The sequence below is a fragment of the Camarhynchus parvulus genome, chromosome 11 (genome assembly GCF_901933205.1).
Source record: "Camarhynchus parvulus chromosome 11, STF_HiC, whole genome shotgun sequence".
Classification (NCBI taxonomy): Eukaryota; Metazoa; Chordata; class Aves; order Passeriformes; family Thraupidae; genus Camarhynchus; species Camarhynchus parvulus.
In genome coordinates this window covers 2,253,784-2,266,295 of record NC_044581.1, presented here as the reverse complement: position 1 = coordinate 2,266,295, position 12,512 = coordinate 2,253,784, and the positions used below count along the sequence as shown (strand labels likewise).

General features: G+C 62.9%; 1 protein-coding gene across 2 annotated transcripts in view; it reads right to left on the bottom strand.

Moving 5' to 3' along the window:
- Nucleotides 1-12,512, bottom strand: part of GSE1 (Gse1 coiled-coil protein) — a 99,712-nt gene that overhangs the window by 62,308 nt on the left and 24,892 nt on the right. For both annotated transcript variants that reach the window (XM_030955723.1, XM_030955722.1), the window contains exon 2: nt 2,587-2,749. In XM_030955723.1, the coding sequence (XP_030811583.1) occupies nt 2,587-2,749 (163 nt within the window). The remainder of the gene's footprint in view (nt 1-2,586; nt 2,750-12,512) is intronic.

Sequence of the window (12,512 nt, the reverse complement as noted above, 5' to 3'; positions counted from 1 at the left end):
GCCGCACGGCTGGAGCGTGACTCACCGGGGGCCGGGCCGGGCAGGGCAGGGCAGGGCGGCGGGGGCGGGGGCGGCGGGCACCGGCAGCGAGGCACGGGGCGCTCCGAAAACAGGGATGCTGGAAGCGGGGAGGAACCCGCCCACCCGGGACTCACCGGGGATTCACCGGGAATGGGGGTTCCCCCCGTGCGGGGGGTCCCGCGGCGTGGCCGTCCCTCCGCAGCATGCCAGGAATTTGGGTGATGGGGGTGTCACTCCTGATGGCGGCACACAGGGGACCCCTCCCCAAATGTAGAGATGGGGGGATGCCTGTGCCAGGCACTGATGGGGGCCAGGCCTTTGACCCCCACCCCAAAACTGCTCCAAGATACCCTGGGGCTCAGGGGTGGCAGCGTGGCCCAGCACAGTGGGCACCCAGGGTGGTCCTGAGCCCAGACCCTGTGGAAATAAGGGGTGTTCCCAGGGCAGCCCCCTTGGGACACCCCAATTCCCCAGGCACCCCCTGCACCAGGCGTGGGAGAGGGAACAGCACTGCCCCTCCCAGGTGGGCATGGTGGTGGTCACCCCTGTGCCATCTCACCTGGCCTTGGGGACACCAGTGACAGGAGTGGGGTGGGGCTCAGCCCACTCGCACAGGAGGAAGTTGCCCATCATTCACCGGCCACACCAGTCAGCTCCACGTGCCAGACAGGCTCGGCTGGCTGGGACAGGCCAGACCCCCACCTCCCTCGGGTAGGAAGGAGGCTTTCCTGAGGAATCTCATCCTGGCACTGCCAGCCATGAACTGGCATCTCTGCAGGAGGAGACACAGGCCATGACAGGGACACCCAGCCGTCCCCAAACAAACTGCCACACCACCACACACCCCCCCAAAATCCCTTCCCAGCTCACCCTTGCCTCTGTATCCCCTTCATCCTCCTCCTCCTCTTCCTCCAACAGGCCCCAGTGCCCGCCACGCTGGTGCTGCTGTGGTGCCACTGCTGCCCGCCACCCCCCCAGTCCTCCTCGTGCTTCCCCCCCACCCTCCTCGTGCTTCCCCCCCCCCCAACTCCCTTTTCCCGTTCTATTTTAAATTTTTATTGCATTCTTTTTAAAGAATACAGAGGAACAAATGCCCTTATCAGCAATTCTCACAAGGTATAAAGAGCCGCTTTTATCTCTTGCCTTTACTAATCTAGAGCGAACCAATGCCTGTTAATTTTTTAATTTTCCTGGTGAATGCATTTGTGGTTCCGTCAGCATCCATCCGGACACGCACGCAGGATCTCCTCGGCATCCCAGCCCAACCACCCTGGCATGGCATTGACACCGTGCTGGCAGAGCAGTGCCTCATGGTTTGGCAACCACAAAGGGATTTTGTGCACCGGGAAGTCCCGTGTGTCACACGAGGCTCAGCAGGACACCCTGGGATGTGTCACCACCCCCAAGACATGGAGGTGCTCCCACAGATGCCAGCCTGGCTCTGCCTGGCCACAGGGAACACTAACAGTGTGGGTCTCCATGCTCAGCACGGGGATAGATGCCATGCCAAGCTGTCCAGCTGTCATTGTCACCCTCTCTGGCTGAGGTCCCCGCAGGGGCAAAGTGGGGGTCACCCCTGTGTGTCCCCCAGGAAGGGAGGCAGCGCAGGCTGCCCGCTCAGCAGGGCTGGGAGCGCAGCAGCCGGACGCGGCGCGCAGATGAGATGTGGCAGGCGTGTAACAAGCCATTAGTCACTGTCACCTTTGCCCGGCAGCCACTGGCAGGGTAATAAATCCCGGGCTGACTCCAGCGGGCCCGTTCCAGGCCACGGCTCCCAGCTTGCCTCCACGCCACTGCCGGCTGGGCTGTGAGCAGCTTGTAAATGCATCCCAGCCCCGCCACGGGGGACACAGCGCCTTGCGGGGTCCCCAACCCACAGCCCTGTGGGGCTGATCGATGGGTGACACGGGCCACTGCATTCCTGAGAGGTATCGTTCTAAGGGAATGTGAGGGGTCACAAATCCCCACCACCAAGCAGCCCCCTGGCCCTGCAGGCTGCCCCTTGGCTCTCCCTGCCTGCCCCAGCTTCCCGCCCGCTGCACCTTGCGGTTCCTGACTCTTCCCAGCCCAACGCCAGGAACCGGCATCGGCGGTTGTTACGGATCAAAGGAGCCTGGCATGGCCCAGCACAACACGGCCCGGCGCGCCCGCCGGGAAGGGCTGGCAAACAAGCCGGGCCAGGGAGGCGGCAGGCGGGAAGCACGCGTGATGCCTCTCCTAAAAATGCTGCTGCTCCTGACGGACAGGGCGGCCGAGTCCCTGGAGCCGCGGTCCATCCCAGCCCCGGGGGCCCCCCAGCTCCCCAGCACAGCCAGCCCAACACCGCGGCTCTCCCTGGCGCCCACGGCCTGACTCACGGCCCCGGGGATGGCGGGCAGGGACCGTGGTGCTGTCGGGGTCACCTTCCCAGCGGGGCTGCGGGTGTTGGATCCCAACCCCAAGCCGCTGGGCATGAGCCTTCACCGGGAGTGCCAAGCAGCACATGGGGCTGATGGTCACCCCACAGTGGGACATCTCTTGGGAATGGCAGCCTTGTACCCTCCTGTATCCCCCCGCATCACCTACTTGTGGCTCCAGCGTCCGCACCCTCCGCATCCAGAGGTGTCCGCTGGCCGACGTCCGGGGCGGTGCTGCCGGTTCCCGGGCTCTCCCCAGCGCTGGCCACCCGATGCCGGGACTCACCGGCCGCAGGCTTGGTGGCGGCTGTCTCCAGGGACGAAGAGGACGCCTGGAAGAGAAGCAGGACAGAGACTGAGCGCCGCTGCCTCTCCCAGCACGGGTGGGGGGCACGGGGGGGTTCGGGGCGCACACACACAAGATGCTTTTGTTTTCCTGCCGGCCGGTGCACGTGGCCAGCACGGGAGCCGCACGCCAGCCCGCGCCGCGGGGCTACAGCTGGATCCGGCCGATGGCTCCCAGCACAGCCAGACAAGAAAGGCTGCAGGGGGGGTGAGGACATGAATCAAAGCGGCGTCCCCTCGCCCGCCGGCGGCAGCTGGCCGGTTAGGCAGCTCCCGATTACTCAACCGGGCAGTGTTTACTCGAGATCAACAACCCCCCATCGCCTTCCCTGCCAGGCGGGCGAGGGAAACGTGCTGCTGGGATGGGGATGGCATTCCCGCTGTGCCTTGTTTGGGGACAGTCCCCCTTCCTCGACCCCTGGGCGCTGCTGTGGCCCGGGGTTTGTTGTAGCTGTCACCCTCCTGCCTGGGCACACAGCTTGGGCTGTCACCGCTCCTGTTTAGCTTTAATAAAGCAACAGCCAGTGACACAATGCTCATCCCAGCACTGTTGTGCCACCCTGGGAAAGACACACGGACAGCCCAGGTTCACAGGATGCTGCGCCCACCCTAGGTAAGGTGGGGCGCAGGTGACCTCCCCCTGCCACAGGTGACACGGTGCACCTGACATGGGGACATTAGGACCATGGTGAGGATTTTATGTAGATCCTGTTTTTCTCAGGATTACTCCCATAAACAAGGAGATGGATGGTCGGTGGATGCTTTGCTGGGAAGCCCTTAGACTCAATGAGCCACGCACACGAGCGGACGTATAAATTCACCGTTTGCTCCCTGGAAAGGTTTAATTTATGGAATCCATATGGCAGCGCCACACAACCGCGAGCGCTTGGCACATCCCGTGAGTCCTCGAGTGCCACCACGTCCCAGCCCCAACTGGCGGGGTGCCACCAGCTGCCCCGGTGATGGCAGGATGCTCTTCTCTTCCCCAGTGATTAACAGAAGGTGACTTTCACAGCAGGCAGGGGACAAGCCAAGAGATCAGGCCCCATCCCTGACAGCTTGGTGTGGGATCCCTGGAGGTGGCAGGGATGTCTGGGGGGAGGCCGTGCCACTGCTCCTCCTCCCAGGACAATGCCACCGGCAGCAGCAGGCAGCAATCCCCTACCTGTGGGCATGGGAAAGGCTGGGGCGCACTTTGATACCCGGAGCAACTAATCATTAATTAGCATTAATCATTCCCCATCACGTGTAACAGCAGCATTGGGCAAGACGCAGCTGGGAAGTCGCAGACCAGGGTCTTGGTGGGGAAAGTGGATTTTGACAGCTGGGCCAAGGCTGGCACCCTCCTGCTCCCCAGGCAGCCCCCCAGACCCCAACCCACCCAGCAGCGCCCACCTCCTCTCTTTTCCTGCCAAGGGATGCTGAGATGCAAAGGCACCAGAGATGGGTCCCACCTGCCCAAGGGCAGCCAGGATCCCACCCCCCCTCACTGCCCGTGTCCCCTGGGACCCTCAGGCTCCACACTGAGCACCGGCCGCCTCCTTGCTTTAACTTCAGCTGGCACTATCTGTCAGCAAATCATCCCCAGTTACACAGATAAGGAATAATTGATGCAAAGGAGCCATCTGTTTGCGAACACAGAATATCTGCTCAATTAGGAGGGATCTGTCCACCCAGATAAAGCATGGCAGCAGCCCCTCGGAGCGGGGGCCTTCCTCCCCAGCCACGTCCTCAAAGACTCACCCCCAATTAGAGGTGAGCAGGTTGATTTGGGTGCTAATTTGCTAAGCAGCACCCTGAGGTGCTTGGGAAGAGGCTGGGAGGGAAGGGTGCTCTGCCACCAAGCGCTGAAATTTGAAGGGAGAGCTGGCAGGTCCCCTATGTCCCACTGTGATAAAGCTCAGCTCCTCCTGGCTCTGGGAGATGCTTATCCCACATGTTCCCAGGGATGGAGAGAGGGGACCAGGATCTGTGCTTGCCCAATGAGCTGAGGCTGGCCCACTCATGACACACAGATGGATGAGCCTGAAACAGCTCCCAGGACAGATCCACAACAGGGATCAGGGACACAGGGCACAGCCTCAGGCACGTCCAGGTCAGGGGTAGGTGTGCAGCGAGGTGACAGCAATGTGACATCGTTATGTGATGTTATTAACATGGGAAGAATGGAGCTGGCACACAGGCCAGCTCCACAAGTGGCAAAACCATGGGGAAAAAGCTCCAAGCAGAGCTGGCAGGGATGGCCCCATGGCATCACACTCCTCAAACCCCTCCTGGGTGGCATCTGTCCCCACCTACCCCAGCAGGTTCTTCATATGAAGGACGTGGAGAGCTCGAGGGGGGTCAAAACAGAGCTGGTGGCCTCCAGGGACAGGCACAGAGAGGCACTGCCAGACGCCACATCACCTGTGTCACCTGTGCCCCACACCACCAGCAGGGTGCCCAGGGCAGGCAGCGTGGCAGCCCATGGACAGAATGGCACCAAGGGATAGTGTCCTCATGTCCAGTGTCCCCACTGTCCCCAGTGTGTCCCTCCCCACCAAGGACACATTCCTTCTTCTCCCATCCCTGGGCTCAATACCTGCCCCAGCTTTGGGATGGCAGTGGCAGAGTGGGAAGGCACAGGGCAGGAGGCCACGCCAGCACACTTCCTGTGCCTCCAGGACACCCAAAAACGCGGCTTCCCCATTCTGCCTCCCCTGCTGCTGGGACAGGCTGCAGCGTGCACAGCGCCGGTGCCACCCGCCCACGGAAACGCCGCCCACGGGAATGCCGCGGGCACGGCACGGCAGAGCCCCCACCCCAGCATCACCCCAACCTCCACCCTCCTGGCTGGCAGCACCCCGGAAAACCCCTGCGCTGCCAGCAGCCAGGGCATGGGGGTGGATGCAATCTTTGGCTCCTGGCTGGCATCACCCCGGCAGGGCGGCGGGCACGGAGCCTGGCGAGCGCCGGCACAGCTGCACCGGCTCCGGGGTTTGGCACAGCATCGATGCCAGCTCCGGTGAGTGAGCATGGCATGAGGTGAGGAGGGTGCCCAGCACAGAGGGGCCGCATCCTGCTCTTCCCAGGGGATGCAGGGGCTGGCTGTAAGGCCTGGGGGACACAAGCCCTCGCTGTCCCCCGGCTCCCCCCAGGCCTGGAGGCGGCGCTCAGGATAAAAGGTGCTTTTGGAGTGTTGAGGGCTGCAGGAGCAGGCTCCCCCCAGTTCCCTTTGTCACTGAGGCCCTCAAGCCCCCTGGCTCCTGCTGGGGCTTTATCACAGCACAGCCCCTGCCGTGTGTTCCCCCAGACGGTTCCAGCTGCTTTTCCCTCCAGGAAGCCTCTGCCCTTCTCATCCTCGTCCCAGCAGCCTGAAAACAGAGGGTTTTCCCACAAGAGCAGGCTGGGGTGCCCCTGGGGAGCTGGGGTGCCTGCTGGTGGCATGGCTTGGCCCTGATGGGTGCCCACGGGAGGGGTGGTGGCTGGCTCCATGCATCTCCACCGTATTTAAAGTTTCTCAGGCGTGTTTGCTGGCGGAAAGTTGGAACCTAAAATTACAGCTGTGCTAACTCCTCATTAAAGAGGGGAAGGGGAAAAAAAAAAAGGCAAAGAAACAAAAGGCTCCAGACTGAGACACAGCGCCGTTAACCCTTCCCAAGATGGGGATGTGGCCCCCCAGGAAATTCATACAGCTGGAGGGGTGGGTCACAGTGGTGGCAGGTGACACCGTGCACTGAGGGTCTTCCCATGACCATCAGTGCCCACCTGGATCCCCGCTCCGTGTCCTGGTGCAGCGTTGGTGCCGGCTGTGCCGCGGCGCCCGCGTGGGCACGGCTGCGGCTGTGCCGGAGCCGTTTGTCACGGCAGGGCTGCGGTTCCCGCTCGCTCTCCTCTCCAGCAGCGACACCATGACGCCTGCTCCAGGAGCCCACACAATATGTTCGCACTCATCTCGCAGCTGCCCCCAGACAGCCCGAGGTGCCGCGCTCCTCGCCGGCGCGGGGGCCGCTCTGTGCCGGCACAGCCGCGACGTGCCGCGAGCCCGGCCGGGAACTGGCATGGACGGAAGGGGCTGGAGACTGTGGTCAGGCTGGAAGCCACAAGGGCGGACGAGGATGGAAACACTACTGCCATGGGCAAGGGATGCACCAGTGGCTCCCCATGCCCCAGCAAACTCAACCAGGCTGTGCCACGAGCCCTGGGAACAGCAGGCAGGGGGACAGGCCTGGCTGTGACCCCCGTGTGTCACTGCAGCCACCCTGCACCACACGGAGCAGAAGCCGGTGCCACACACATCCCCCCCAGGACCCCATCCCCATCGAGGGTCTGACCCTGTGGCCACCCCAGCATGACCCCAGCCCCCCTCATGCCCCATCCCTGGGGAGTAGCAGGTCCCTGCGTCACTCTCCAGCCCCCCCCCGGCGACACCACCTCAGCGCCGCGGCCGCAGCGGCTCTGACAGCAGCTAACGAGCTGCAGGCAGCAATTTGGGTTATATATAGCCCCAAAGTGACTGCATCTAATTGCTCCAGCGCGCACCGGCCCTGCCACGGGGTCCGGGTGCTGGGCTCAAGGGGACAGGGTGAGCGGCACGTGCTCAGCCCTCTCCCCTGGCTGTCAGCCCATGTGACCCCCTGGGCACCCTGAGGCTGGCAGGGCACAACCATCACCCCATCCACGCCAGCCCCGAGGAGCTGGGCTGTTCCTGGCAGCTTTGTGCCAGGCCTTAAGCGGCTTTGCCTAAAGCCGCCGTCCCAGCCCGTCCCAGCCAGGGACCCTAAGGAGCTTTTGTCCCCTCTCATTACAGGGTTTTGACCAGGGGGTCATGGGGAGCAGCACCCAGCACCCCCTCTCCACAGCCTGTGGGCTCCGGCCAGCTGCTCCGGCAGCCCCGGGAGGGAGGCACGGCTGGAGGGAGGGAGGGAGGGAGGGAGGTGCTCCCTTTGTGGCAGCCCCCATCCCCTCACAGCAGCAGCTGCCAGGCGAGGCGGTGGGCGCGCAGATGCGGCCGGGGGAGGGAGATGCTCTGTGTCTGTGTGTGTGTGTGTGTGTGAGTGTGTAGGGGGGTCCCCCGCAGCGGCTCCCCACGCCGGCGGGGCAAGCGGCGGCCCCCGCGTGCAGCCGCCGGCGGGGAGGGGGAGCCGGAGCCGAAATTGTTTGCCAGCTTCCTCGAGACGGCACAATGGAGGGCGCGCAGGCGGATCCGGGGTCAGGGGTGAGAGCAGCAATAAGTGGTTTATGCCTTTTGTGAAGAGGCTGAACTGACAGCTCGCTGGATTAACAAAGACGTCCTCTGTTCCCGGGCAGGTCATGTGGAAAGCGCTGCGCCGACCCCTGTCACTTCTTTTTTTTGCAAGAACAGACATTTGTTCGCCGGCAAACAGGGAGGTGATGGAGGGGGAGGCGGGGGGCACGCAGCCGCCCGCTCCCGGCTTTTCCTCGAGCTCCTCTGGGGCTCTGGGCGTGGGCACCGGCGGCTGCTCGCTGCTCCGGCAGCCCTGGCCACACCATGTCACCTCCTGTGCCTCAGTTTCTCCAGGTTGTGAGAAGAGCCGTGGCTGGTGGGGATGTCAGCACCTCCACCCCATGCCCGGGCAGTGATGTGTTCCACAATGCTCCACATCCACACGACATTCCCCCCGTGCTCATCCTTCCATCGCCCCAGCACCAGGCTGTCTGGGCAGGATGGGACCTGCTCAGTCCCTGTCCCACCATGGGGACATTTCTAGCTCGTGTTTGCCAGTCCCTGCCAGGCTGGACAATGTTCCCTTCAGCCTCCTTTCCGGGCAGGTAAACTGAGGCAGAGGAGGGTGTGAGCATCCCACCCATGCATGGACAGCAGGGCTGGCAGCAGCACTGCCACTCCTGGTCCCAGCCCTGCAGGGAACAATCAGCTTTTTCAAATCCACAAGGATTTCCTCAAGGTTGAGCAGCACAGAGCCTTCGCTGTCATCATCAGACTCCAGAGTTAACAGCTGCAGTGCTGCCATTCCAGCCTGACACAAACTGCCCTGCCTGGGGCAGTCTCTCCCTGGCCTCAGGTGCCCCTGCAGCTCCCACCTCCCTCTGTCACCACAGCCCAGCCCTGGTTCTAGGACCCCCTGAGACCACAGGGCCCAAAGCTGGGATGGGAGGGATGCAGCTTGGCGTCTGCCACCCAAATCCTGCTGAGATCTCACGCAGCTGCTCGGCCCCAGCCCCTGCTCCCCATCCCCACCTCAGGGACACCACAACCCAGCACAGCTCACCCACCTCAGCTCCAGAGCTGCCGGGCAGTCTGCGACCAGTGTCCCCTCCCCGCCACCCTAAATACCTGCCACGGGAACCAGAGGCAGCCACAAGGGGCTTTTCACTCTGGAAAACCCCACCCACCCCACAGCGGATCAAGTTTTCGGGACATTCCCACACGTGCCAATCCCTGCGTGTGCTCAGGGGTAAACTGAGGCAGGGAGGAGCAGCCAGGCTCTGCCGGGTGAGGGGACACATCTGGGGGTCTCAGATGGTGGGGGGGGGCATACCGTAGCAATCCCAGCCAGGGCCACGCTCTGGCTGGGCCGTCAGCTGGTGGCACGGTGGCATTAAAGCCCCAATCCGTGTCCCCCTTCTCCAGCTTAGCGCCTGTTCCCAGCTCCCTCCTGCCATCTAAAGACAGACTTACCGCCAGGTCCGGCGCTGCCCTAAGCCTCAGATTAAATGTGAACCATCTGCAAGGGGAAGCCTTAATGCAGGATAATACCTGCCACACACACCCCGCCGTGCCATCGAGTCCCTGAGCGGCACCACGTCCCTCCCCGGGGCTCTTGAGGCTCTGCCCGTGATGTCCCCATCCTCCTGGATGTCCCCATCGTCCTTGCTGTCCCCTCCTGGCACAGATCCCTGTGGGAGCTGCATGCCCAGCCAGCCCCCGCCTCACCAGCCCGTGTCCCCCCCCTCCAAAGGAGCCACCCAGGCAGGGACACCCAGGCGTGTGGGGGGGTCCAGCCAATGCCCCACCTGGTTAATTACTTTAAGTGATTAAAGTCTCTTCATCAGAGCAGCAGATTAGACCCTGCAGCTGGGAGCTGTTTTCCCTCGCAATCTCCTCCCCCAGAGGACAACAAGGGGAGGTCCTGCGCTGTCCCCATTTTTAGGAGCAATCCCACCTCTCCAGCCCCAAAAAGGTGGCCCAGGTGTCCTGTGTCCCCCTAGCCTGGTGAAGCCCCCAGAAATGCCCAGACCAGCAGCATCACCTGGGGTGCAGAGGGGACATGGGGTCACCCAGGCTGTCCCTAGTGCTAGTGGGGACAAAGCTGGAGCATCACACAGCCAGGAATGACCTCTGCAGGGAGGAGGGATTCCTGGGGAGCAGTGAGCCCCAAAGCTGGGTGGGGAAGGAGGAGACACCTCCTGCCAACTCAGCACCCCAGTGAAATACACGGGATCACAAGTCCCTGCTCAGGTCAGCAGGAAAAGGAGCCAGGGAGGTTTTCCACCACACCTGATGGAGAATTTACAGCCAGGATCCACTATGGGCTCAGTAATTAGTGCTGGGATGCTGAATTAGCAGCTGGCCATCAGCACTGAAGGGATGGAGCTGGGGGGGGGCTCTGGGGCCGATGGTGGCCCCCCAGGAGGGACACAGGGGGCACTGGGGTGACCCAGCAGTGCCTGACAGTGGAAGGGGCCATCCCTATGGCTGGGAACACTGGAGGAAAGCTGGCAGCCCAGCATCCCATCCCAGTCTGTTGCTCCAGGACCAGCTCCAACCCAGGATTCCTCAGGCATCACTTTGGGAACAGAACCCTCCCATCCTGTTCAGCTACAGACAAAAATCCCTCTGGCCCTCCCCTCCCAGCCTGGATACTCCATTCCCAGGATGCTCAAGCCCTGGGATGCCCGAGCATCCTCCCAGCTGTGCCCGGGCAGCCCTCTAGCCTTGACGGCTGCCATCAATTTCCCGGGGTCGGGAAAGGCAGGGCCGGCTCCCCAGCAGATCCAGCCTCTGCTCCCTGGCTGATTACAGCCATTTCCCTGCCCGTGCCCCCTCCCCGCTGTCTGCCTCCTGCCTCCGTCTGCTGCCTGGTTTTATGAGGGCCATTTCCAAGAGGTCGCTGGAAATAGATTTTTATCACCTCGTGATAAATATCGTTTATGGTGACATTACTGCTCCGAGCAGCCGTGCAGGGGAGAGAGGGGAGGCAGGAGGACGTTCCCAGCCCCAGCTCCACAGGACACCGGCTGGGCCCCTCCTCGTGTCCCTGTCCCCATTCCTGGGGGTTTGGGCAGCGCTACCCAACACCATCCATCCATCCATCCATCCATCCATCCATCCATCCATCCATCCATCCATCCATCCATCCATCCATCCATCCATCCCTCCATCCATCCATCCATCCATCCAGGCGGCAGGGACAGAGGGAGCTGCATCATTAGCCCCGCGCGCCATTAAGCACTTAAAAAGCCATAGGAATAAGCCGCGCCATTAGCTGGCAAGCGAGCTGGGAGGGGAGGGACGCACGGAACCCAGCACGGAGCAGGGAATGTCACCACCCCGAGGGTGCCCTGGAAGCGGGGACAGAACCGCCCCCTTCCCGCACACGGCTCCCAGGTGGAAAACCAGGGGCTTTCAGAGCTGACACACCGCTTCTACAAGGGGTGACGCCACCGGGCGCCTCTCCAGAGGGACTTTTCGGCACGCTGGGGAGAACCGGCTCCTTGTTCATGCCCTACTCTGCTTTAGGGATGGAGCTGGCACAGAAACCCGGAAGGAAAAGCCACAGCTGAGCTGAGAACTGCAAACTCATGGCAGGGATGGCCCTGCGTGTTGCAAGGCTGCACGGAGGTGACCCAGGGGAGCAGGGTCCTGCCCCGGCCCAGCCCGCAGCAGGGACAGCTGCCAAGCCATGCCCACAGGCAGCTGCCTCTGGAAAAGGGCACGGCAGCGGGCAGGCAGCCAAGGCCAAGCTGCTCTCTCTGTGCCAGCCCTGCCACACACAGCGCTGGGCACTGGGTGGGAACAACAACTGCCCCGTTCAGCAGCACCAAGGTGAGGGGTGTCACCTGTGGGGACACGGGCACAACTCCAAGGGAGCCAGAGCTGGGGTGCCAAGCAGCAGCAAAACTGCACACCCAGCAAAGAGCAACCCTTGCCTGCAGGCAGAGCATGGCACTGCCAGCCCGTGCCAAGAATCCTGTTTGCTCTCCCCAGCCCTGGCGCTGAGTGCCTTGGGCAAGCCAACTCCTGCCCCACTGCCTCAGTTTCCCCAGCTGGCAGGGGGTGGGCTGCCATGGGGGGACCCCAGCCTCATGCTGTGGCTCCTTGTGACACGCAGTGTGAACCAGCAGTGACACAGAGCTGGGGTGACTTCCTTGGGAAGGGACCCCAGCGTGGGGCTGGGACTTTGTACGGGGACAAGCATGACCAGATGGCAGCACCTGGCATGGTGGCATGACCCCTCCTCAGCTCCCCACACCTGGTGGGCAGAAAACAACACCAAAAAGGGCAGTCTTGTCACCCTGTTGGCACGTGGGGCTGCACAGGGACAGCCAGCCCCACATGCAGGGACGAGGAGCGCTGGTGCTGTCCACTCTGTTTCCCTCTGTGCTGCCAGGACAGGTGCCTTGGCCATCCAGCGCCACCCTCATGTCATTACCCACACCAGCAGCTGGCACTGTCCCCTGTTGCCACATCCCACCTTTAGGACACGGGTTCCCCAAGCCACTGCACCCCCTTGGGGACAAGGAATTCCTACGGAGACCCCGCAATGCCGGGCAGCGGGATGCCTGCAG